General features: G+C 33.2%; 3 protein-coding genes across 14 annotated transcripts in view; 1 reads left to right on the top strand and 2 right to left on the bottom strand.

Moving 5' to 3' along the window:
* Positions 1-9,471, bottom strand: part of LOC140756124 (uncharacterized) — a 50,111-nt gene extending 40,640 nt beyond the window's left edge. The window contains exon 1 of the mRNA XM_073091561.1: positions 9,235-9,471. Within this exon, the coding sequence (XP_072947662.1) occupies positions 9,235-9,258 (24 nt within the window). The 5' untranslated portion in view covers positions 9,259-9,471. The remainder of the gene's footprint in view (positions 1-9,234) is intronic.
* Positions 1-26,603, top strand: part of LOC140756121 (adenylate cyclase type 2) — a 161,146-nt gene that overhangs the window by 109,881 nt on the left and 24,662 nt on the right. For all 3 annotated transcript variants that reach the window (XM_073091548.1, XM_073091547.1, XM_073091549.1), the window contains exon 6: positions 22,616-22,828. In XM_073091548.1, coding sequence (XP_072947649.1) covers positions 22,616-22,828 — 213 coding nt within the window. The remainder of the gene's footprint in view (positions 1-22,615; positions 22,829-26,603) is intronic.
* Positions 1-26,603, bottom strand: part of LOC140756122 (uncharacterized) — a 163,286-nt gene that overhangs the window by 121,126 nt on the left and 15,557 nt on the right. The window lies entirely within an intron of this gene.

Below are 26,603 nucleotides of genomic sequence, written 5' to 3'. Positions count from 1 at the left end.
ACGATGAATGAAGTAAATGATAAGTAACTTGCACTTTTTTATTTTAAGTGCTACTTATTCCCATAATCCTTTTAAAGTAAGGAATTTCAACAATAACAAAATAACAGTAATAAAAACCCATATGGCGAACGTAAAGCTAACTAACCACATCGCGCCCATATCGTTCAAGCCTTATGACTGCATTGTGCGGGTTTTTGTTCTTTTGTATGTTTGCAATTATGCATCCGTATGGCTAAAGGTCTGTTCAAATTAACACATAATTTACTCGGGAGTGGACAAAGCGATATTTTACTATCTACGAATAGAATATAAATATATAATGGAATTTATATACAATTATGCTTCGGACAATGCACTATAGAGATTTAATATAGTAAATTTCATTTATGTAAACAACAAAATGTAGTTAAAATCTAAAATTACTTTTTACTCGAGCATTTTAAAAAGAACACAGAAGTGGCTATGGGTTAATATTATTGTAATGTTATTATTTAACAAAGAATATTTAAAACAAGTATTGATATTTATGTACTTTATTTGGACATTAGCAGTAAAGTGTGAAAACTTTATAAGAACAATAATATTTATCATGTAAAATAATTACTCTTAGAGTTATTTACGGGTATATTTACGAGTGACTAATTGCGCATGTGTGCGTTATTTAAGTAAAATAAAATTTTCACTTTGTAAGTTTTCCGTAACCCTATTCGTATTCTTTAGAGAATAAATACTAATTATTTAAAAAATAATTAAACACATAAATCCGTATCACACTATAACCCGGCTTTACAAGCGGACAAAAAATTAAAAGCTAAGCGTCATGCCAAGTTATCGTAGCTTTGAATAACTCTTCACAAGTTTTTGTCGTTTTGTGTGCAGTATCTGCCCATATGTAGAGCGGACGCGACCAAGTGGGATAATTACAACATCCTGTGGGACCTCGCAGGTGGTTGCTAAGGGCTAAGGACCCTTCAGATTATGTGTAATCGGATAGGTCCGGTTGAGTGGTTCATTGTTATCTTTGTCGATTGAGATTCCATATTTCATTGGGTAAAGTATTGATTTTAGGTTATTGTAGAGTGTGCACCATATAAATCTATAACACGAAGATCTGTAAAGGTCTAAAATACTATTTAAATAAATAGTCGTCGAGTAAATTTTATAGATTAGGTACTAGCTGACTCGGCAAATGTTGTGTTGCCATATAAATAAAAAAATGTTAATGGTGAACAACCTTTATCACTTGAAAAAAAATATGGTATAAAAAAATAGATAGTAGCCGATTCTCAGACCTACTGAATATGCATATAAACTTTGGTGAAAATCGGTAAAGCCGTTTCGGAGGAGTACGGTAGCTTACATTGTGTCACGAGAATTTTATACGTAGATTATTTAAATAACTACATAAAATAGTTATCTTTAAATAATTAGATATTAACACACACAATATATTTTAAAAGTTGTAGATAAATTAACATGATGTTAACTTACAACTTTAACATATTGTTATCGTATTCTAAATTCCAATTTCTTTCTCAAACAGCGTCGAACGCACAAAAGCCCAAATGGTCTATGACGATCCTTGCTATAAGCCATAGATGTATAAGAGACACGTCACTCAATCTACGAAGAACTTTACTACCAATCCCAAGTAAAGTTAAAAGAGGAGGTCGTAAGGCTCATAATGTCACATTGCCGAGATGTCAAGGTGTGCCCTTGGCTCTCGTGAAATATGCATCATATGTTTGAGTAAATAATGTGTCGAGTTGGTTTAAAAATCAACACTGCTTATTTGGACAAGTCGTATCTACTTTAGTTATTTCAAGAATAACAAGATGAGCTCGACGTACCAGATTTTATTTATCTGATGATTAAGAGTAGTCATCAGATAAATAAAATCTCAAATTTCGAGTAAGTGTACTCGAAATTTGAGAAAATGCTTTAATTGTGTCATTTGGAGAGATTATGTATGTATGTATTTTAATTTTTAACCGAATTACGGTATTTATTTTGTGAAGATGTTAGAATTTTTTCATTACGATATATTAAGTATCCGGATTGTCATATTTGTTTTGTGAAGTTGCCATAACTATTTAACTTGATGGATAGCGTTCCTACTCTTTGGGCTTCGCATGTACCAGTCTTATATATTATTTTAACGGGACCATGGATATACTTTTAATATTTCCTTTTAAAGCATCTTTGTATACTTAAGGGTTTTAATTTCGAATTCAGATTCTGTAAAAATCTGATTTGAGTAGCGTTTCGAACATGAAGTTTCATTATTTTTGAAACAAAAATCACTCGACTCAAAATAATTAAGATTGTAAGGTTTAGAATTTGACTTTGTGACAATATTTTACAGAATAAAACTCAATGAAAAGCATTTGTAGATAGGAACAGAATGCATAAAAAAATATCATAGTGTTATCATTAGGTACCTTGAGAAAGGTCACCACGAAAGTTAATTAACAAAACTGGTTTTCGCATAGATCACATTATCAGATAATTATTTGAAAGAAGCGTTAAATTAAAATGTCGCTATCAGTATCACCTTCCTTGTTTTTTTCAAAGATTGAAGGTTTTTGCGAGCCTTCAATGGTCAAGGTGAAAATTTAGTTATAAAAAAATAAGGCACGAATACGGTCAAATTGATCTTGGATGAATTTTAATATTATCAAGCATGTCATTGTTCACATTTGTTAGGGAGATTTATAATAAAAAATCCGAAAAATAATGGAAATGGGTAAGAAAACAGTTAGTAACGATTAATAATGTTTTTTATGAAGCAAGGCCTGGGTGTCAAAAATTTTACTATTAATGAGCAATGTAAAGCGCACAACACTTTTGCAAAAATATCCCATTTAGTGATTACAACAAGTAAATAATTATGGAAAATACAGTTATAACTTTTTATGCTATTGTTAAAAAATATTAAGACATTTTGACACTATTAAACATTGAATGATTATTTTTCTTTGATATTTTAATGTGTGAAATAATCAATTTTGAATATTAAGCATAAATATGTTGATAATTATGTCATTTATAAGTGTCAAGTGTCGCAAACAATGCGCATGAGTCGATTTGTGTGTAATCGGCATTTTAAGGCCAAATTATTTCTTAATATCTCTCATACGTAACTCGTGTGTTAACAGCACACGCGTCGACTTTCTAGTTCGTTATTGCACTATTTTCACGTATCGGCACATCTTTACTTAATCCAAATGTTGTTAACCCCTGATGTCGATAACCTCGTGTTGTTTACCTTTAGCAAATATTATTTCACTTACGCTTAATACATATAACATAAAACATTTACTCATTAATGCATACTCAATTTTACATTACAATTACTCATTAAAATGTATTATGTAAAATCGAACAAGTTTTTATTGTTTTTCTGTATATTTTTCTTTTCTTTTTATGTTATTAGCACATATTTAATGTATTATGACATAAAAATGTTGTCAATCCCTGCTGTTTACGCCTTCATCGTAAACAAATGCCAGGGGCGGCAAACATTTGGTTCGGAATGACAATACGTTACCTTAACGGAAGTAACGTACACCGTACATCCGATAAAAGTGTGTGAAAATATTTATAAGGCGTGAGGAAGTGGTTTCACTCATCCTGTGGTATGTTAGCTCTATGGCGATTCGGGGAAATCTGATATAATTCTATATAGAACGCTTCGGAAAAGCAAAAACTTATCACTTTTACCTTACTACAGCAGTATTAAGCGTTGCATTGTTCTGGGTTGAAACGTGTGGTACGGGAAATACACTTTCAGAAGGCGTTCCTATTTAGTCTTTATCTGTTCCCTACTTCACGTAAGACTCTATTTCAATTTAGCCTTAATTAATTTTATAAAATCAATATTTTGACTTATGTCTTAGACTCAGTTCTCTAGAGTGGCTGTGATTGGCATCAGACAGAACCTCCCGTTCTACTGACGGCGATCACATCTGTTTCCACCGATGGTAGTGAAAATTTACTACACATTACGGTTTTTTTATAATACAGGAGTAGCAGACGAGCATGCAGTCCACCTGATGGTAAGTGGCTACTACCGCCTATGGACATCTGTAATCAACCCCAGATAGGATTAGATATTCCTACCTGAGTCTGACTAAGCTGCCTCGGAAAAGTATTTCACTCTCACCACACCCTTCAAAACAGAACACAGCAGCGCCTAACACTGCTGTTATAAGCAGCGATAGGTGCGGCGGTGGTGCCGCCGGAGTCGAACCACATAGGGTTCTACCACCTTCAGTAGGTAGACTGCACGCTTGTTTTCCACTCTAATCTTATATAAAACATGTTACTCGTGTATCACGTATTGTAAACATCGATTAATCATGTTCGAACAATAAATGTTGATTACATTCCAAGTAATTTTACGCTAAAATTGTATGAATGTAAACAGAACGCATTAATTTCATACTTATTTAAAGAAATATGAATTTAAGAAACTTATTTCTATTTAAATGCGCAATAGTTATATTGTGGAAGCAATTTTAGATAGTTTTTTTAATTGCGCAATTAGTTATCACGTGTAGCATCAGTTTAGTTATTAACAGTTTCTCTTTTCGTCAACACTGAGGGTTGGAGAATGTCATCAGGTTTGTCGTTAATAACATCAAGTTTTAAGTTTCATTTCATAATGAATAATTAAATAACTACGTAATTGTTATAAAAACAAAAACGGCGACTATTTCTTAAAAGTTCCTACTTAGACCACAATAATGACATTATTACAAATAAAGTTATCGTAACAAGAATACCGAGATTTTATTTTCTTATTCTTAAAAAATATTTTTATTGGCATAATAATATGCATTAGGGGATTAAATATGTGTTTCAGGGATTTCTATCTCGGACTCTACCGAGGGCGGCCGTAATTCATACCACAAACTAATAATAGTATTTGTGATATAGATAAACCAATGTGACTAATTCATTCTCAATAAAAATAAAAAATATGTTATAAAAGAACCAATTTAGAGCTTCATGACATTCCAGTTAATGGAAGCGATTTTAATTATACGGAACTGACTTTATTTTACTCAAGAATCTAACGAGAAACAACGTCTTAAATAACGCAACCGTAACATAATTATGACGTTTACAATTTTTTTTTTATCATATAAGAGTAGCAGACGAGCATGCAGTCCCCAGATAGGATTAGATATTCCTACCTGAGGTCGGTCACAGATGCGCCGCTACCACTGAGGACTAAGCTGGAACGCCTTGAAAAAGTCTGTCTCCATTACCACACCCTTCAAACCGGAACACAGCAGCGCCTAACACTGCTGTTATTAGGTAGAAATAGGTGTGGCGGTGGTGCCGCTGGAGTCGAACCGCAAAAGGTTCTACCACCTTCAAACCATATTACTATCATCTATCCAACTTACTTAAGTTTTAAACTAACTAAGTTATGTTATATGTAGTTGTTGTATCATAACGTTTCATAAAAATATTAGTTTTACGAGTTTTATATCACATTTTTGTGCAGAATTCTGTTTATATTCTACTACGTTTTACACAAACAACATAGTGATGATCTTTGTTAATAACTTGTTACGTGTTTAATCGCTATCTTCAAAGCTAATTAGGAGCTATAAAAACGATATATACACGAGTTTCCGGAATTGCTTGTTCTTTGAAATTTGCCTCGGAATATGAAGAAAAAGAAGTTATTTATAAATGATGTCAGGGTACACTATAATGGTATGATTGGGTTGGTAATAGAGTACACGTATTGAGGCTTAAAGATAAAGGTAGTATAGGATTAAGGCAGTTTTTGGTGTCACCCAAATAGTAAAGTCAGTCAACTTGGTGCTAATTACTTACTTTGGCCTATGTCTCTATCTATTAACTCCTAAAACTATACTTATTTATTAATAATGTTATTTTGCCACATAACGCTCATTGCATAGTTGTTTTCCTCAAAGCATAATCTATAACGTATACCTAAATTCTAGTATCTAGTTTTAAGTATACTACGAATAATAATAAGAGAAAAAAATACTGATAGTGTTCTATAATATTAAGACTCTTGAAAAATTGGAAAATCTACATTCAATAACAATATTTCAAATGATCTTAAAACTATTCCGATATCACAAATGGCCATTAACGGTAGCGACCATTTAATTTCATGTGAATCTGTTTAGTATTTTTAATATAAAAAAAGGAAATATAAATACGTTCTGTATAACGTATCTGTAAACATATCTACTTATATTCAATGTCAGCTGCACTCTAACGAGTATTGCTCAAGCCGCTCAAATAGCTACTTTTCATGGTCATTTTCCTAATATCCACGCTTGACATGATGACAATACATGTTACTTGGTAATTTTGTAACCGCTTGTAGTCAAAAGTAACGCTTGTAGAGTTTGCAGTAATTTGTGTACTAATAAACTGTTTACGTCATTTTTCTGATGAATCTAATCTTTCACGTAGAACATCATGTAGTGCCAATCTGTAGTAGGCATAACTGTGAAAATCAAAAGTACAATAGAAATGTTGGAGAAACAGGAACGAGCTGGCGCCAGTATAACTGTGGCCGTACAGTGTCTGTAATATGAGAAACGCGGGATACAGAAGCCGTATTTGAGGACTAAACTGGACTCTCCTACAAGGTCCCAAGCGTGTGATAGTAAGTAACTTTCCATTGTACTGAAAGACACAAGTTGAAAAAACTAGATAAATAATAAAGAAAATTGTATATGACTTGCTTATGATATAGATGAAGGTATAAAATAAGAGATCGTTCGAGTCTTAATAAGTAGAATTGAGAAAACAGTTGAGGTGTACAAGTATACAAATAGTTTTTATAAATAAATAACGTTGAAAACGATACCACTAAAAGTAATATAAACAGAACAATTAGGCACAATAAATTTTAACCTTCATTTTAAAATGATGTTGACATGGAGTCATAACATTTATAATTGTTGCTTTAAACAAAGCTGAAGTCAGACAGACATAACAACAATAAAACAGATGTTTGTAGCAATAGGATATTTGTTTGGATTTCGTCTGAACAATAGTTTGACAAATTCACCGAATAGCAACGAATGGTTGGTAGAACTCTTAAAAGCAATATTGAATATTTTTATCCAAAATCAGATATTGATAAATATTTTTAGCACACAATGCACACTCGAATAAACATGACGACCATATACAAGCCAATTTAAGATAATTACAGGAAGGTAATGTTACTAATCTCGTATTAGTAAATTTACTAATTTGTAGGAAAAATTTATAACAATTAGAACAGATTATAAGATTATGTACTTAGATCCTTCATTGAGGTTTACATCAATCCTAATTATCGCTAAAGACTCAAACTAAAACTAACCCTAATTTACGATGAAATGCTATTTGGATTTAGTAATTATTAATAATTATATTTTGAGATATGGATACCAAACACAGCTAACAGTAAAAACCTGTTATTTTTAGGCAGACATACGAATATGACTGGCAATTGTAGCGCCGCTGTTAAATCATTACGAGTTTTACCACGTTTAAAATTAATTTTAATGTATTAAGTAAACCGGATTTATCAGTCATCAGTTTCCGTGCATCACACGCATGGGCGATAATGAGCAATAAAATTTCTGCAAATTTAAATTTCATCCGATTTTTTAAAAACATATGGTTCAAAAGCCGAAAATGTACGTGGAAATTAAGAAACAGAAACCATTTCATTTATATAAGAAGATATTAAATATTTTTGTAGTGAGTGATTGAAACAGATAAGGTATGAAAAAGGAAGCAAAACAGTCAAGGATCCAGAAAGGAAACTAAATGATAATTGTAGAGTTTGATAATTAAATAATGAATAAATGATTGTGAAATGACAGCGAATACAATTACTGATAATAGTGTCTAAACTTACAACATTTGTGATAATTAGCACAATCAGTTACAGAGAGACTGACCAATCGTAATTCAACCGTAATTTGTCGTAATCTTCAAAAGTACCAATACAATTTATCCTTTTATGGTATCTTTCGAATACCTTGGAATTTATGGATATTAAAATCATATAACATTTATTAAAATTAAAGTGATGAATTAATTATAATGCATTTGGTTCATTTTTAAGCATTTCGAGTTAAAATGGCGAACGTTTTCCCGTAACAAAATCAACACCTATGCTAAAATTCTAACAGGTAACAGTAATACGACAGTGAGTCAGTGAACGGTTTTGTGTAGCCGTATGAATAGTGTTCCTAGAAATTTGTAAACGTTTCGAACAACTCTTATTCATGTCAGTGTAACAGAGCAATCTGTCTCACATGTAGCCTCTAATGTGATGATATCGCAATGCTTCCTCGTTCGCAAGAGCAATAATAAACGAGTTATGCAAGTTTTCTTCTGTTAATAAGGTAACTTCCAACGTCATTAAAAGTCTAAGCCTCGATAAATCTATTGCTCAAGAATTTTACGTAGCCTCTAATGAAACCTGTTCCATCATTATTCTAGTCGACGTGCAATTTCGAGGTGAATTCCTATGGGCATAAGAAATGCCATTAAGTCTTTAGGGAGCTATGTCCAATGCCATCGTCCGATGGAGACTTGACCAGCATGCAGAACGCACGTTCTAGAGAGTTGAAATCGAGTGCATAGAACGTGACCATAATATAAACGTAATTTTCTTTAATCAATTACAATGTATGATCGATTAGCCACGAAATTAGGTTAATCGTTTTTAGAGTCTATCCTGACTATGTAGGTTAGAGACAACAGTGCTAATATATTATTATTGTTTAGCAAATTGCTGTATGCTCTGAATATTCAGGAACATTTCTTTATAAAATTATTTAAATCTAATTAAACAATTTATTAAGTTTATGTAAACTAACAATGATTATTAATAAATTTGGAAACTGGATTATTGTGCTAATCACTTTGTAGATTAACCTTAAAAACTTTGTAAAAAGTAGTATTAACTGTTCACTAATAATTAAGTCACAGTCATTATTGAAATAGGTTTAGTAAATTAAAGTTATGTTTTAGAAGCAAATACAGCCAGAATAGCTTACGGATACATTAACCTAATCTAAATTAAGTATCTCTTTTTAAATTAAGGCGGTTACTGCAATACGATTAAAGTAGTGCCCAAAATAACATTTAAACGCAGACGGAGCACACTTTCCAGTCTCACATGGCCACAAAACATTAACATAATCAAAATCTTTCGAAACTTACCAATCCTTGAATTCTCGGAAACATTTTTTTAAAACTATCACAACACTGTATGTTCACAAAACATCAAACGATCTTAATATAGCACAACGAACTCTTATCACTGGCACTCACGACGAAGACGTTAAGTCATTATAGGAAACAGTTTGGGAGTCTCACAAGGTACGTTTTAGGACCGCTATTATTAAATGTGTACGTGCGCACGATTTGACGCGTGGGTCGAGTATGGTTGCAAGAGTTTACGGCAATACGGCTACGCAGCGATGCCGGCGCATAACCGATGATTCATACGTGAACATTGAAGAGGGGAGTGTTGCCCCTTTATCGTGGCTTATCGGTAAAGCAAACCCCGTGCGATTTTGAGGACGCTAACCATTGCTCTGGAAATCTAGTTTACCTGCACTTTCAAAATAAATATTTTGTTCACTGATATGTAGAATTACACCTGTTTTAATACTTATTTTACTATAAGTTTTAATTAGGTAAATACACTTTGTTATTTTATACAAAACACAATGGAAGACTTTTAGAGGCCATTAGCATTTTATTGATTAAATATGTTTTGTATGCATATGAAATGATCTCGTGTTGTTTTTTGTCGTTTAGCCATTGATAGGAGTGGATGCTTCATTGTATTTTAATGGGGCAATTAAATGTTGTTTTTGCCTTGAAAACTGTAATATGTGGTTTAATTATTATTACCATTGGATAAGTAGATTTATTTACATTCAATTGTGAAATTTATGCGATAAGAGCCACTTTTTTATTAGATCAATTATACTAGCCTTGAAGATTGAATCAAGTAATGCTTGAAAAATCTCATCACTTACATTGTTTATTACTTAAGAAACTCTAAACATTGTGACACTGGTGGCAGAACTCTCCATACTTGAACTCGCTAGCACTATCGCTACACCTATGTATATTTAATTTCAGTTCATATGTTATAGATTGTATGTCAGAACATTAACAATGATAGTACACTTGTACTATTATTATTAATAAGTATGTAGTGTTCCAAATTAGTCTTCGGCAACGCCTAAACAACCTAAGGTAGGATCAGGTGGGATCTTTGTGTCACTAGTTACAGATATACCTTTTAAGATAAGTCGGGTTGGATACCTGTTTAACATTTGTCACAAAGGATTACTTGGATAGTGAAATATTGTGAATAGTTATTACACTCCTTGCTAATTATGAAAGCATCGTAAAACATCACCTATCTCTTGAAAAGACAAAGGATTTTAGTATCGTACAACAAATCGTGGAACGGGCATTGCATTTGTGTCTACATTGGTGGATGTTGACATTTATTTTACAAGCGTAGTAAATTGCAAAGTTAATACTAATAACTGGTTAAATTCTTTGAATAAAATATAATTCAAACAGGAATGTGTTCAAGGAATTAATTGTCGAGTTCTTCTTGCTAAGTCCCATTCCACTAAGACATAGCCAGGGACGTGCATTTCGTAACACGCTAGGCGCAGTTAAAATCCCTAATAATTAAGAATATTTCGAAATTATGTTTACAAATTTACCTTTTATGAAACGTTTTTACAGTGAAGGAACCTCTTGATCTACATGGCTGAAAGTTTTCACAATGTTTTCAAATGTGTACCTATGAAGTTTAAAAACCCGCAATTGGCCATTGTGGCGGACAATGGCCTTTTTCATTCTGAATGGGGTAGTACTAGGACAACAATCGGTTGTAGATCGCAAACGTTAATTAAATTTCAATATTTATTACATTAGTTACTTATTTACTGTTTTTCCTTATTCACATATTGTTTCGAACTTTACTGTCAATGACGGGAACTTGTACAGAAACCTGATAATCGATATCACATGGGCTCTCACGTGACAAAACTTATCGCGTACTTAGCAACTTTTCATTTGTTTCTATAATAAAGAACTCTATGTTATTGCTACTATTAATAATACACGCTCCTCTTGTACACTTATATTTTACCCACCTGCGGAGGGTAATGTTTTTCGAGTGTATGTACCTATATCTCATTCTTAGATATGCTCTGCAGCTCAAACGGATTCCTCTTAACTATGGCAGTGGCATAGACTAATTTACATTACTTCCTCTTTCAGTCAATTATGCTTATGCAATTTTTGATATTAATGAAGTAAAACATTTTAGTACAATATTATACTTAATAAGTGTAGGATAGTTAATATTAGTATGTAGAAATCTTTAAGCTTTTACACTATAACACCGACCAACTGTGTATCGTTTGCATTAACATTAACTTTTCTGAACGAAACGTTAGAAAAGTATGCCTGTTACTAATCTGCATATCTCATTTAATTTGGATTACTTTACTAACCCATAAAAAGTATCAAGCTAGCCTCAAAACATCCAAATGTAATCCACCCTTACCTTACTCCATTTTTCTTCCTTTATTATGTTATTGTCTGCTCTCATAAAACGGATTAAGAATGTAAACTCGTTGATAAGGATATTGCGGTGTTTTTGTTCAAAAATTGTTACTTTTTATTTACCTTCAATTGTTACATCTAGATAAGCTCATTCAAAATCTAATCTCCATCTAATAGCGTCCTCGTTTGCAATAAAACTGCACTTATCAATTGTGGGTCAAGAATATTATCATATCAAAGGACTTCGCCGAAAAGATATTATGCTTCTGATAAAAACTGTTCAAGATCTCATAATCTAATTTCGGTTGTGTTTGATGGTCGGAACATCAGATACTTTGTGTTGTTGTTTATCTTTTTCTGTACACAAAGTGCAGCTTGCATTACAAGTGTCATAAATTTAAGTGGAACATGAAAGAAAGTAGCACTTCTATTATAAAGCAGAAATAGATGCAGCGGCGCAGTCGAATTACAAAAGAAGCTTTTACCACATTTTTTGGTTTGATTCAATAATATTCTGCACTGTTTTTAGTGAGCACGATTTTGTATTTTGGAGGGATAGTTGGGTTGTTTGTGCCATTTGTTATTATTAAATATCAGTCTTAAATTCTTGGAAGAAGTTTTACGGCCGTCGTTTAAAATATCTTATGGTTTATGGTTTTATGGTTTAAGAAATTTAATTAAAATAACTTGTAGATCTTAATACATTACAATTTATATTACAACTGTAGTTATTTAATTATACTATTAATTTTACGTATATTTAGGGTAGATAAAGGTATATATCTCGTTAAAGTAATTTGCAATACATTTATTAATTATTATTAATTAACCTGTTGATCTACTTACCTATTCTGTGTTGCTAATGAGTGGTTGGCGTTGTTCCTAAACTCCTGATTTCCAGCAGCTGGGTAACCGACGGTAATCTGTTCAATTGTAGGTTATACTTTATTATTCGCGCATAGCATGTTCCAGCATCCTTCCTTACGCTTCGGCACCTTAAAAATTAAACTACATATAATACAAGGTTAAATTAAATACTCTAATAGAACGTAGATAACAGATATACTAACTTTTCGTTTAACATACTCGTTCTTACACGTAATCGTAATTTTCTTAATATTAGTTCACTTTTGTAACACAAAACGGCACTTATTGAGCATCACAATTTTTATAGGAGGTTAATATAAAATTAATAAAAAAAAGGGTAGAAGATTTTTTTCTTTTTTTCTCCCGTTTACAACACTTGGCACGATGTATACTGCACAGCCTTCCGAGCAACGTTCGCATACGGTCCGGGCTGAAAATCAGTTGCCGAGATCCAATCTCGGTTTTTTTCTGAGCTCCGGAACCTTTTTCACAGACTTTAGCTGCAACACTCGATTATGTATTTTGTTTGTTTTTATTTTTTAATTTACTTTATTATTTTCAGTTTTTTTTTTATGTTGTGTAATTTTATTTCTTAAGAAAATTTAGTCAATAAGTTCATAATTAAGTTTGTGTTTCCATATGTGTATTTTTGGATTTCATTGTTTATTGTGTGTTATAATTTGTTGTTGTTGCTTAAGTTCTTGAAATAAATAATCTATCTATCTATCTATCATATTGTCCACTACTAAGCCATAACTTGTCTTGTTAGTTCGTACGTGGTTCAAGATTTGTTGCAACTTAATTTTAAACTACTCGTACAACTACTAGATGTTACTAAAGTGTTTTAATTTGAAATTTATTTGTAAGCATAAAAATACAGAGTCAGTTCTTCATCGTTGAGTGGGAGACGCAAGCTTGTTTGCAATAAAATATATTTTTGGAAGACATCAAGGAAGTGAATTACGCTAATCAAATTAATGGTGTGTTGATGTTCAGAATTTTAATGAGATACGGATGTTTAGACTGTCGTTTAAGAGCAAGAAAGATCGCTATAGCTGTCATAAGAACAACTGACTTTTGACTTTACTAACTTTTGACTAACTGGCATTTTACATGTATATATACAGGATATTATTTTTCATAAATCGTTGTAAATTAGTTGTAACATAGCAATAAAAATAACTAATCGAATAAGAAATAATTAGTTAAGGCTCAATATGTGAATTTATGATTTTTTTTTAAAGTGAGCCTTTTCTTAATCGTAAATAGTCTCAGATTTCAACAGCCATGCACATTTGAAAACTTCGATCTGTATATTATTTTGTATTTAATTAAAACAGATGTCCAGGAAATTGTCACCAGTCTTCTCAGCGAAGTTATAGGCCTCAACATGATCTATTATTTTACCACGCTTTTATTAGCTTGACCTGTATGTATGTATGTATGTATGTATGTAAAAATATGTATTTTCGTCATTAGCATCGATTTACGATTAACGATTTCCCTTGTGCGATTTTAGCGTGGTTTTTTCTTATTAAACTACGAGTATAAGTATTATTTTGAGGCTCATTTCTATTAAAACTTTTGAACTCTTCAGTAAACTGTGCAGTAAAACTTCAATCAATATCTTTATAGAGGTTAGTACCCATATCAGCTGTGGTTGTCAATGATAGTTCATTGACTGCAATGTTTACTGATAAGCATAAGGTATAGTAATAAGTTCGATTTGTTAAAAATGCAACACTATACAAATTTTGAAACGGCATATTTTCCTATTACAGAAACATACTAGGAGACAATTATTTATTACAGAAGTATTAGAAGTCTCCTTTTACATATACGAGTATGTGTCACTTAGAAAGGAAGTTTCAGAAAATGTAGAAGGTCACGTGCATGTCACGTGATTGGCTGTGTGTATTGAAATTAAAATCTTTGTAGAAACTGCTTCTTATCTACATAGATATATGATGAGACGCATACGTAGCCTAGTGGTTTAAATGCAAACTCACAATGGTTTGAAATCTCAAGCACGCACTTTTTTCAGAAATTAATTATCAACAACAACTTGCTACAACGGTAAACGAAAATATCCTAAAAACTAAAACTTCACTCCTGAGGACTCTTTAAAAAGTTCTTAAAGGTGTAAAAGGCCTACCAATTCGTATTTGACCAGCGCGGTGGACTATGGCTTCCACGCCTCTTATTATGGAAGGAGACATGTGCCCAGCAGTGGGACAGTAACGGGTTGGGGAATATAACATACCATATTAAACGACTTTATGACCACTACAAGTAGGTATATTTTTTATCGTTTTCATTGCAGCTTATTCCATTTTTTTCTTATGTGCTAGTATTTATATAGCTAGTATAGTGTTGAAGGTGGTACAACCCTTTGTGGTTCGACTCCGGCGGCACCACCGCCACTCCTATTCCTGTGGGTTAGCGGCGCATCTGTGGCCGACCTCAGGTAGGAATATCTAATCCTACGTGGGGTTGATTACAGATGTCCATGGGCGGCAGTAGCCACTTACCATCAGGACTTCATGTTCGTTTACTACTATATTATAAAAAAAATGTACAAGTAGATACACTAGTAAACAAAGTTTGTTTTCCGTTATGTTGTTATTGTACGAGTATGTATGGCGAAGTAACGCAAACATTGTTTTGTTAAACAGAGCCTGGTAATAACGTAATGAACATTTTAATTACTTAGTATTTGCTAAGTATTGTATATTTAGTAGGTACTCCCTTACTATTACAAATTGAACGAGTGTAGGTTAGTAAATACTAGTATCTATATCTGTAGGTACATATACAATAATATACATATTGTACATACATATAGATACAATGTAGACACGTGTTAAACAAGTAATAAATCTTAACCAATATATATCTACCTACCAAAATTTGTCAATCTTCGCGTACTTAAATTTTCAAATTTCGCTTGATAGCTGACCGCTGTGGTTTTAAAAAAAATAGGTTAAGTTTAGGGGATACGTACCCTGCGGTGGACTTAATGGGCCTGATAAATCGATCTATCTAGGTTTAAAGGGTTTTTCTAAAACCCTCCTACAACATTATTAGAATACCAAGCTAAATTTTGCTAAGTTAGCTCGGATGAGAAACGCAGGAAACCTGGGTTCAAATCTCGGTCCGATTATTTCTTTTATTTTCGGCTTCCTTCTTTTTGTGAGAAAAATAATTTCACTCGTGAGTTTTATCTCAAATAAATCGGTATTTTTGTTTTATCATTACAACACCGAGCAAAGCTCGGTCATCCAGGCACTATTTTTTACGCGGGCGAAGCCGCGGGTTCTGCTTGTGTTTATTTATACGACATTAATGTACAAGAAATATTGAAAATTTGTATTCACAATTTGATTTGACCTGACTTAATCGTTTGCATGTGTGGGACAAATCTTGCAACTAAATCTTTAAGCAGTTAACCCCAACCGTTTGAGCTGGCATTTTACATACACTTTAAGTTTAGATGATATTATATTAGTGACGTCATTCCGGATTCAATATGGCGAATCCTCCACTTTGACCGATTAGGTTTTATGCATATAATAAATATGAAATTAAAAGGATTTTCTGAAAAAATACGAAAACCAAATGAAGTTTTTTAAAAACTTTTATTTTTATTTTTAAATACAAATTTATGGTTTGACCGTCATTATGTCTGAACCATAGAAATAACCGTACATAATGTTTCGAGATACTATGTATTAGGACATTGCAGAGTTCAACGCTACGAGGATAAATCATTGGTCGAGCGGTCCTTTACCTGGTTTTGATATAGCGCCATAAAATACGTTACGCAATTGTGTTGTTTGCATTTTATTAGCCAAGTTTACAACGGTTATTAATAATCTATCTATCCAATGTATTGCAAACAAAGATCAACTTTTGGCAATGTTCCTAAATACTAAAAATGGTAAAATTTTGGTCTTTGGTAGACAACAAATTACATTAATTATCATTAAGGGGGATTTCATTAAGCTGCTTCTTTATTTCATTTGATATCAAAGATACAAGGACATACATATTTCGAAAATAGTAATTAAATCATTGATTGGAAAAACACAAACAATAATATCAAAGGTATGTATTGTAAGCTTTACTTTTTTGTGTTTTTACGTCTTATTATAATATTTGTTATATATTATAATCTTATTATAATATAATCGTAAAAAATATTTGTTTACGGAAATATACCTACTTTTTTGGGAGTTTTTGTTGGGATATTGTTTAAAACGATCGATTTGTAAATGTCAAGTACCTTATCTCTCAGTCTATACTTCGTACAACTGAGCTTAAAGACGAATGCTGTAAACGATTACTGTAAAGTAACTCTTACATTTAGGATTACAATTAGCTTAACAGCTATACTGACAATTGTATATTATACTGTCAGTTGGAAAAAAAGGAAATCTCATGATTTATTTCTTTAGTACAATTATAAAAACAATTTATTGTTTAAAAATATATTGTTACGGATTACAAGGGAAGGTTTCATTCTTGACAGCCTTTTTCTTCGCCCAATTTCAGACATCACTTATAAATGCGGCCATCATTATCTCATGTATAGTCCGAGCCAAATTGCTTGTCCGCTCTGAAATTGTTGCGAACAGTTGTAGGCATACAATTAGCTATGGCGACGCGATTAATTTCTATATTCCGAGCGGACTAGCAGTTTTACGCGGACTATACCTACTATGTAGGCAGTGTTGCGCCACTCGCCAACACACAAGTCTTACGTTCTTCTTCCTATTCTTCGAATTTGCACTATTCTTCTTCCAACAAAATTTACTAATATCAAAATTAATTGTCAAAATATTGAACAGATAAGTATCAACAACTAGTTAAATACGAAACAATATACACTGAGATAACATTCGCGCCACAACCAGGTCATTGCCAATTAACTGGTTTGTATCAAAAATGTTTCACAATTACGTTTACTTGCAACCGAATCGAATGTCTGCGTTTATGAAAAATTATTCAATTCGTTTAATAATGCTATGTGCAGCTTACAGTTCGTACTTGTAAGTCAGAACCTTATAACTAGATTTATATTTTGTGCCAGAAAATGATGTTAGTTATTAATATGAATGTAAATATTATATGTAATATATAAACATAAATAACACGTATTATATTTTTTTTGGGGGTGTTGGCGATATACCTAATAGCTTCTGATTTTTTGAATTTGTATAATAATCAAATTATCCAATGGATTGTATTCAGATATCCACATACAGCACGTATAAAGTAAATCTACGCGACACATATTTAACATATAGATAACCATTTGAAAAAATGTGATCAATATATAGCTTCAAACATATCAGGCATTGCAGAACCTTTATTTATTGGAAGTTGATTACTTTATATGAAGTTGATTTATAACAATACTTTAGATATTGTTATAAATCCATAAAATGTGGTAACCATATCATCATGTCATGTACCTATATAAACCTTATTCGATTTTTGAGAAATAAAAATAATCGGCTAAATTCAAGTCAAACTCTCACACAGATGGTTCCGTACTACCATTTTATTTTGGTGTTTGTTATTGCAGCAGGTATAAAAGTATATTGTAAATCTTATATATAAATTTCTCGTGTCACAGTGTAAGTTACCGTACTCCTCTGAAACGACTTTACCGATTTTCACCAAATTTTGTATGCATATTCAATAGGTCTGAGAATCGGCTACTATCTATTTTTCATACCCCTAAGTGATAAGAGTGGTTCACCCTTAACATTTTTTATTTATATGGTAAAACAACGTTTGCCGGGTCAGCTAGTATTTAATATATTTCTATATGTATAGGTTAATCTAAATTAGCTCTTAATAGATAAATTTAAAAATCCGTTGAAAATAAATGGCATGCATTGTCCCCCTTTATTTTCAACTTTTTTATTGTTAGTCCCTAATAAGTAAAAAATGAGTATATCTATTGGTTCATGATATAGGAGGATCATTCATAATACGATCCCGTTTACACTTTGAATACGGAACCCCAAAAATTGTTTATTAGATTTATTTGATCGTCCGATAAGAGATAGGCTATCACACAACAACAATTCGTTTATCTCCGTTTCTACTCAGAGCTGCTATTTTTAAATCGGTTTATTTATACTTAATCTATTTTTATCCGAGTATTTAGATTAGCTATATTTATTACTTTTCGTTGTAATACAGGAAATGACACAGAATTCGTGATAAATTTCGGCGGATAAAATAATACATGTATTTTTTACGTATTTATCCTGTTGTAATTATGCTGTAAACTATTATGTAACATGAGTTAGAGGTACAATTAAGGTACAATAAGCGAGGCCTGTGTTGTTAAGTTGTAGACCTACTCTAGTGTAAGCTGATTTATACTTTAACACATGTATTGCCGTCATATGGCACTAACCTGTACCCTTAGTTTTAACGTTTTTACTAAAATGTCTGTTTTTGTTTTTGTGTACATACATTTCCAATCAGCGCCCCTAGCGGATTGTATCAGAACTGATTGGAAATACATATATGGGAAATAATTGGATTATATATTACATTAATTACATATCGATACCTTAATTCGCAAATCAGCCAACTCCACTTTATGTCAAAATGTTTTTTTTTATTTATTTTGATTTCGTTCAACGCCATTTACTATAAAAAAAAAGAACATTTTGACAAAAAGTGGAGTTGGCTAATTAGCGGACTAATGTATCGATATGATCAAATCAAATCAAATCAATCATTATTAAACTGTTACAACAAAATTAATGTAAGTGAAAATAATCTCAATTAATTGAATATTTTATTGATTGTGTCCCAAATAAACATAAATAAAGAAATACACGATTAACTACAAAAACAACATAATTACGTAGAGTGAAAACTCGAGAACCATACATAATCTCTACATCACATTGGCATTAATAGTCACACTCTAAAGTGATATGTAGATTTAACCACAATTAGTAGAATTACTGTTAGAATTGCCGTTAAAACCATGTTAAAACTACTTTATCACTGTTTTAAAACCGAACATAGTACCACCTCGAAGTCGGTAAAATATCCACAAATAATTTTATTAGAAATAACCAAATCATAAAAATGTTTGATGAATAATATTTAAAAAAAGTTGTGTATCATTTTTAGAGGCAAGTATGGAGTCATTTGACCTAAAAATGCTAAATTAGTAGCTAACATGATGTAAGATAATTCCGTGAAATATTCTCGTACGATTCATGATTTTATTGTGAATCATTCAACCATAAGGTGTTATATAAAATCTATTTTTACACTAAGTAACTACACAATGAATGTAGCCGGAGCTATTATATTTCTAGTATTTTATAGCCTGTCACAGTCTGCATCAAGAATGTTTACTTTACCGCACCCTAGAGTATTACACTTCAGTGACGTCATTGCTTGTACTTTATGAATATGAAGTAGCAATACCACTCCGGTCATTTCCGTCCATGATCACTAATTCGAATTTGGCTGGGCATATTAGTGTCTGTTATGGATGAAACTTGGCCTCTTAACTGGGGATTCGTACAAATCCCACGCTCTTTGTGAGTATTAAAAACATCACTTGCTTACACGGTGACGAAATTCATTGGCAGGAAACATACGCACCTAAGAGTTCTTTGAAAAAAATGTTGTCAAGGGTGTATGGAGTCAACCAATTAGCACTTGGCCAGTGAAGTGGGTAATTGTTATCAGACCTCAGGGGATCTGCATCTGAATGTGAATGTGTGCCAAATTAGACCAGCTTGGCGACTGGCTTGCCTCAAAGGAGCTGACTCCCCAAGCTTTGAAAGTGGTAGAACCCTTTGTGGTTCGACTCCGGCGGCATCACAGCCACACCTATTTCTGCCTAATAACATCAGTGTTAGGCGTTGCTGTGTTCCGTTTTGAAGGGTGTGGTAAGGGAGACATACTTTTCCGAGACGTTCCAGCTTAATCCTCAGGGGTAGCGGCGCATCTGTGGCCGACCTCAGGTAGGAATATTTAATCCTATCTGGGGTTGATTACAGATGTCCATGGGCGGCAGTAGCCACTTACCATCGGGTGGACTGCATGCTCGTCTATTATAAAACTCCTATATTATAAAAAAAGAAGTGGATTATGGCCTGAATCCTCCTTACTCTGAGAGGACATTCGTATTCAATAGTGGGGCAGTAATGGACGAAGAATAGACGAGTAACTACACTAACTAATTTCGAAGGTGGTGCTACCTATCTTCTGTATTTAGAACGTGTCGACTTCTTCAGCAAGGGATGATAGGGTGGTGTATTGTAGCAAAAATTACGTGACTGGAAAGGAGTAGTGGACATTTCTGGCAAATAACGGCGATTGTTCTATACTTCCTACGCATACTATTTAAACTCGAACAATTTCATAGTTTGGTCCGAAGTTTCTGACATTTTTCACTACCTCTAACTTTGCCTCCCAAACAGAATATTAGACATTTAACAGCTAAATCCGAGTCCGTAAACTCTGAAACCCATTCAAAAAGTAATTGTGATGTTTTATAATATAATGAAACCTTTGCTTTAATGGTTCGTTAGTTTTTACGGGAAAATAAGTATCTTTCAACATAACTCTCGTAATGTAATAACTACTAAACTAATAAACAGTTTTAGCAGGACTATACTTTAAGCCCTTGTCAAAAACACTTGTTTGTTCGAAAGCATAAAGTTTAAAAGCCAATTTTCCCGAGGCACTTAAGGCTAATTTAATACGAGCATTCTTCAAGTTACGCCGCATCGGATTTTCAAAGTCTTGAATGAAGCACAACTCGACTGAGCCCAATAATGTCAAGTTTCGTCCATTAAGCTTCGGGTCGCAGATGTTATATTGTATAAGCAAGCTTTATTGATAAAAGTTTAGGGATTGTAGCCTAAAGCCATGTTGACATTGAGGCTAGAGTTGTATTAATGATAGAAGATTCAGTTACAAAAGTTTCCAGAAAATAGCTTACTCTAAGTTCATTTGTTACCCAAATCCGGTGAAGAAAATGGAGGTTTATTTGTTAGATTCTATATAATCTCTAAGATTCTATCTAATCTAATTAAAGTAGATAGTTTATAATTCGGAATGGCTTAAATCTTAAGATAAGGTACAATTTTGGTGCCTTTAAATACGAATAAACGATTGGAGCAATCAGTCGACGTACTGGTTCAAACTAAGATTTCAAATCTGTTATATTTGCCTATATACTAAAATATTACTGAAACCCAGAACATTTAGATATAATATATCACCTTATTATATTATTAAGATATCTTCGTGGACGAAACTAAAAGTGTTCACAAGGCAAAATATTTTTAAACTGTCGCGGGTCGCCAGTATGAATCCTCCCTTTGAAGGCCGTTAATTGAGTTTCATGTCACTCTAACGTCTCTTAATCGCTGGATTGTGGCAGATACGAACGATAAACGATATTTTGTTGGAGCGCGGGATTAAAACCATTATACTTTCGAAGGGTTCCATTTTATTTTATTTTTAAAACAAACATTTTTGTACCATAAAATTGTGGCCGATTTTGAAGACTTTACGTAAGCACTTTCCATTACAAAACATCAATACACACCGATAATTTGAAAATGGAACAATGAACCATAACATTTATTTGCAATCGATATTAGTAGCAGGTGTGCATAGTACGTTCTTTTCACATCATGATCGATAAATGGAATTACAACTTCGTATCGCTTCCAAATAAGTGACCTGACCATAACCACAGACACTACCTTTCGCTATGACTACATTTGTAGAGCGCAGTAGCTCATACAATGATTCTATATTCAATTTTGGATTGAGGCAGTAGGACTAAGGAGCAGTGCCGATTTTACACATTTGCCGTCAGTAGTTAATTAAAATTTTGCTACCCCTACCGACTTCTACAATTCGATACTATAGTTTAGAGCTGTTTACAACACAATAAAGATTAGAGGGCCGTAAAACAAATACTTGCATTAATCTTTTTTAAGCATAAAAAAATGTTCACGATTTTGTCGCTCCTAAAATCTACTCAGCCTATTCGTAGATTTGGGTAGAAGAACCAATAGGTTTCAAGAGTTTCACTTCAGGTAATTTGTTGTTGCAGGTAAAACGCTCGATCATGCTCAAGATGGCGGACGCGTGCGCCGACAGCTCGAAGCAGACCCGCTTCCACGAGATGCACGTGCAGCGTCACAACAACGTCAGCATCCTGTACGCTGACATCGTGAACTTCACGCCGCTGTCCGAACGACTCAGCGCATCTGACTTGGTCAAGACGCTTAATGAACTCTTCGGGAGATTCGACCAGATTGCTCAGGTGAGATTTATTGTAGAAAGTATGTGAGAGCTGAACTGTAAACTCGAACAGGTGCAACACCAGAATCGGTGGTAAAAGGTATCACAAGCCTATCTTAAGAAGAAGTTTAAGATGTTGAGGGTAAACAAAGGGTACTGATTTTTCATTAACGGATTAACCGAGTAGATCTCGTCGTATTTGCTCTTGTTACTACTAATTGGCGCCATATATTTTAATTTTTGCAGTAGATACAAGCGTATTTAGACTGACGTCACTAACTTATCATCCAAGCTAAAGGTGTACGCAATATTTCAGCTCAATCGGTTGGTTTACAATTCAGTAAGTACCAGGATTTGATAAACAAATTAAATAAAAGTATTGTAAAAATATTATAATCGTATTTCATCGAAGTAACTAACTTTTCTGTATGTGATAAGTTAAAGTCAAGTTAAAGTGTAACCGCTGTCTTTCATCATTCCCTTTCTCTTTCTGTCCCAGTAAATTTAAACTTATCCGCCGCAAACTCAAAACGTCAAAGCTCATTGCAAACTTTATATTCGTAAAGCTCGCCAGCCTTGGCACCAAGTTATGACGTAGTTCTAAACAAGCTTGTATTCAAACTGCCTGAATCCGAAACCACATAAACATTGTATTAACCGTTCACAAGTGTGTATTTTGTGTCTTTGTAATCTTTGCATTTTACAAACTTTTTAATAAGAATTATATTGTTTTCTCATTTTTTACAATATTGACGTAGAGGTGCTGCTACTACTCTGTTTTCATGAATATATTTTTTTTAATGAAATTGTAGTAGATAGCAAACAAGCATTACATACCTTGTGGTAAGAGGCCACTGCCGTCTCATGGGTATTAAGTATATACCTCAGATAGGATTTAAGTGCTACCTGAGGACGGCCGCAGATGCATTGGTACTCCTGACATATTTATTCATGTCACTGAGACGAAAATTTACTCGATAAGTGTATGTAAGATCTCGCTTGAGATCTTGCATAACAATACAATAGTAAATGTAAAAAAAAAAGATACCGGCCGAATTGATAACCTCCTTTTTGAAGTCGGTTAAAAATATTGATACTCCTGCTAGATCCACTTGTGAATAATGAACAACACAAACCTATGTAATACAGGATCTGACAATTACATTGGAATACCTCGTGTAAATGTAATTTCATTCAAAATAGAACTTTGTGCATTTGATCCTACTTTTATAAGCAGATTTGATGTGACGGTGGTTCTTCCGGCACCGAACCAAGCTGCGTTCTACCATCTTTACTATTTATTTAAGTACTTATTACTTGATTAAAATGAAATGGAGTTCACGTTATTATCTCGATATACAGTACGTTTATGTTCAAATGTACACAAAGAATATTAAATTGGGTACAAGTGATTGCTGGCAGATTACATGTGTGTTGATTGCAATGGATTGATAATTCCGTTTTATTATTTCTCACATTCCCTTTGAACTAGGGTTTATCTATTACTGCTCCATGATTACTGGTTCACCACCTTGTCTAGGTACTTAAAAGTTAGTAATAGTCTCGTTGTCATTACTTGTGGAAACATTATCTGAAACTTTTTTGCGTCCGTTTTCTGAACATGGATTACTGTCTACAGCTGTTTTCCCAGGGATAATCATGAAGATTTTTCCGTTGTAGACTAATCCAGCACGATGTTTCAAATCGGTTTATTGGTATGTCAGCATTAGAGCGTCTTTCCACTAGATATTTGCAGGGTAGTTAAGAGTTGAGCGTTGTCGAGGCTAAGCTGCGAAACGACTTCTTTCCATCGAAACTAAATGAGTAAGATGTGTTACGAAGATAGCAAATGCTCGGTAACTACTTAGTAAGTCGTCTGCTTCACTATCTACATAGTTATTTCGCTACACCAGTTTGTCGAATTCTCTGTTCTACACATAATATAGCACAATAAATGCACCAGTCGCTCATATGATAGAGACTTAGGTCCAATTTTTAGCTCTTATCCCTTCATATACATAGAAACATAACTTTGTTAGACGCATTTTTTCCGATGCAAACTAAAAAATGAAAATTAAGCAATCCTATTGGCACTACACACATAGCACACACACACACATGTATAGCTTAGTTTCCTTGGATATATCTTATAGGAAAATACCCATAAAATTATGTTAAGATGAAAAAGAAAAACCCAAAAACTACGGTTACAACGTTCGAGATCTAAGTCCGGAATGTTTGTGCAATAAATAGCGATTACACTGCAATTAAGAGTAACATCTAATGGACAACTTATCGGCCATCAATTTTCATTTCTACACAATAGCGCTTTGTTCCCCACGACATAGACTATAGAGCGACAGAGCTGTCTTTACGCAATTACATATATATTGCTTAATAACATACAAATCCATAGTACAAAGATAATATGCATACAAGGTGGATTGACAGCACTGTTGCATTTTATGATGTGCAATACAGATCGGTCGATAGTTTTATTGACCGATTATCATTTTGTACATTGATAAATAATGACTAAAAAGCTACACATAACATTTAACATCAGCGTGTTTTTAATGTTTTGTAATAATATAGGGCACTTCCTCCAGTTCTATTAACTTATTTTTCAATACTACTTCAAATAAAATTCCGTCGTGTAATGTTGAATAGGAGTGTATAACTGAGTTACTCTGTATTGTTGGTTATTCTATGGGTGCACTGCAAAGTGTCTAACGTCCTTTGTTCTCACCGCCTTTCACTAGAAAAATGGCGCAGGTATAATTTCATCGCAACCGGATACCCGTCACACATAATAATTGTTGTGTCACTTCTGCAGTTAGCCCGATTTTCATTACAGCTGCCTATTGATCTGAACAGAATTAAGTACTATCTAAGGTCAGTCATAGATACGTGTCTTCCTCTGAGGACTAAGTCACAATGGTTTGTGTATAATGTTTGTCTTATACAAAATTTTAACGTTGAACGCTCGACAGAAGCAATTGTCAAGGGAGGCACAGCGGTGTCAATAGAGTCAGACCATGAAGGCTTCAATCTACCAAACTACATACGTATGTGATCACTGCTGCCTATGGACATCTCTTATTAATGTCATATTATTATAGACCTGGTTCTACAGCGATTGATCACAGACGCATTGCCATTCCTCATGACTAAGATTATTGTCTTATATTATATGTCAGCCAGCGTAAACACCCTTTGCTGAAACAAAGAAGTGCTTCACGCTCATATTGGTTGTAGCGGCGGTTTGTTTTAAAGATGGTAGAGCCAGTATGACCGCCTTTGTCGAACTATACAGACTCTACCATCTTTGACATTTATTATTATTTAGTCCAAATGGCCAGCAAAATTTGATCTTCTATAAAAAAATATCTTAATTGTAGCCTTTTTATACTCCAATCAATCAGTAAATATATTACGGAGCTTTTAAAAACAGGAACACGTCCAATGGACGGTCTAATTTAATTTGTGCCTGTTTCGATAGAACCAGGAGGGAAAATATTTAGATATTTTAACAAAAATACAGTTAATAAAATTACATGAAAATGAATTGAATGAAAACGGAAAATATGAAAAATGTTTTTTGAGATGACTCCGTTCTTTAAAATATGTTCAATGTTACAGATATTAGTAAACAAACATAATTCTATTTTATCCTACTGTGTAGTGTGCATACACACAAATACATGTACACAAATACTCAAACCCTGAAAAGGAAGTTTGAAGGTGGTAGAACCCTTCGTGGTTCGACTCCGGCGGCACCACCGCCACACCTATTT

Source organism: Epargyreus clarus, unplaced genomic scaffold (genome assembly GCF_041222505.1).
Source record: "Epargyreus clarus isolate Ecla_fem2 unplaced genomic scaffold, WU_Ecla_fem_2.2 ptg000034l, whole genome shotgun sequence".
NCBI classification, from domain to species: domain Eukaryota; kingdom Metazoa; phylum Arthropoda; class Insecta; order Lepidoptera; family Hesperiidae; genus Epargyreus; species Epargyreus clarus.
The sequence above is the reverse complement of the archived record's forward strand: the minus strand, read 5'-3'. Positions and strand labels throughout refer to the sequence as shown.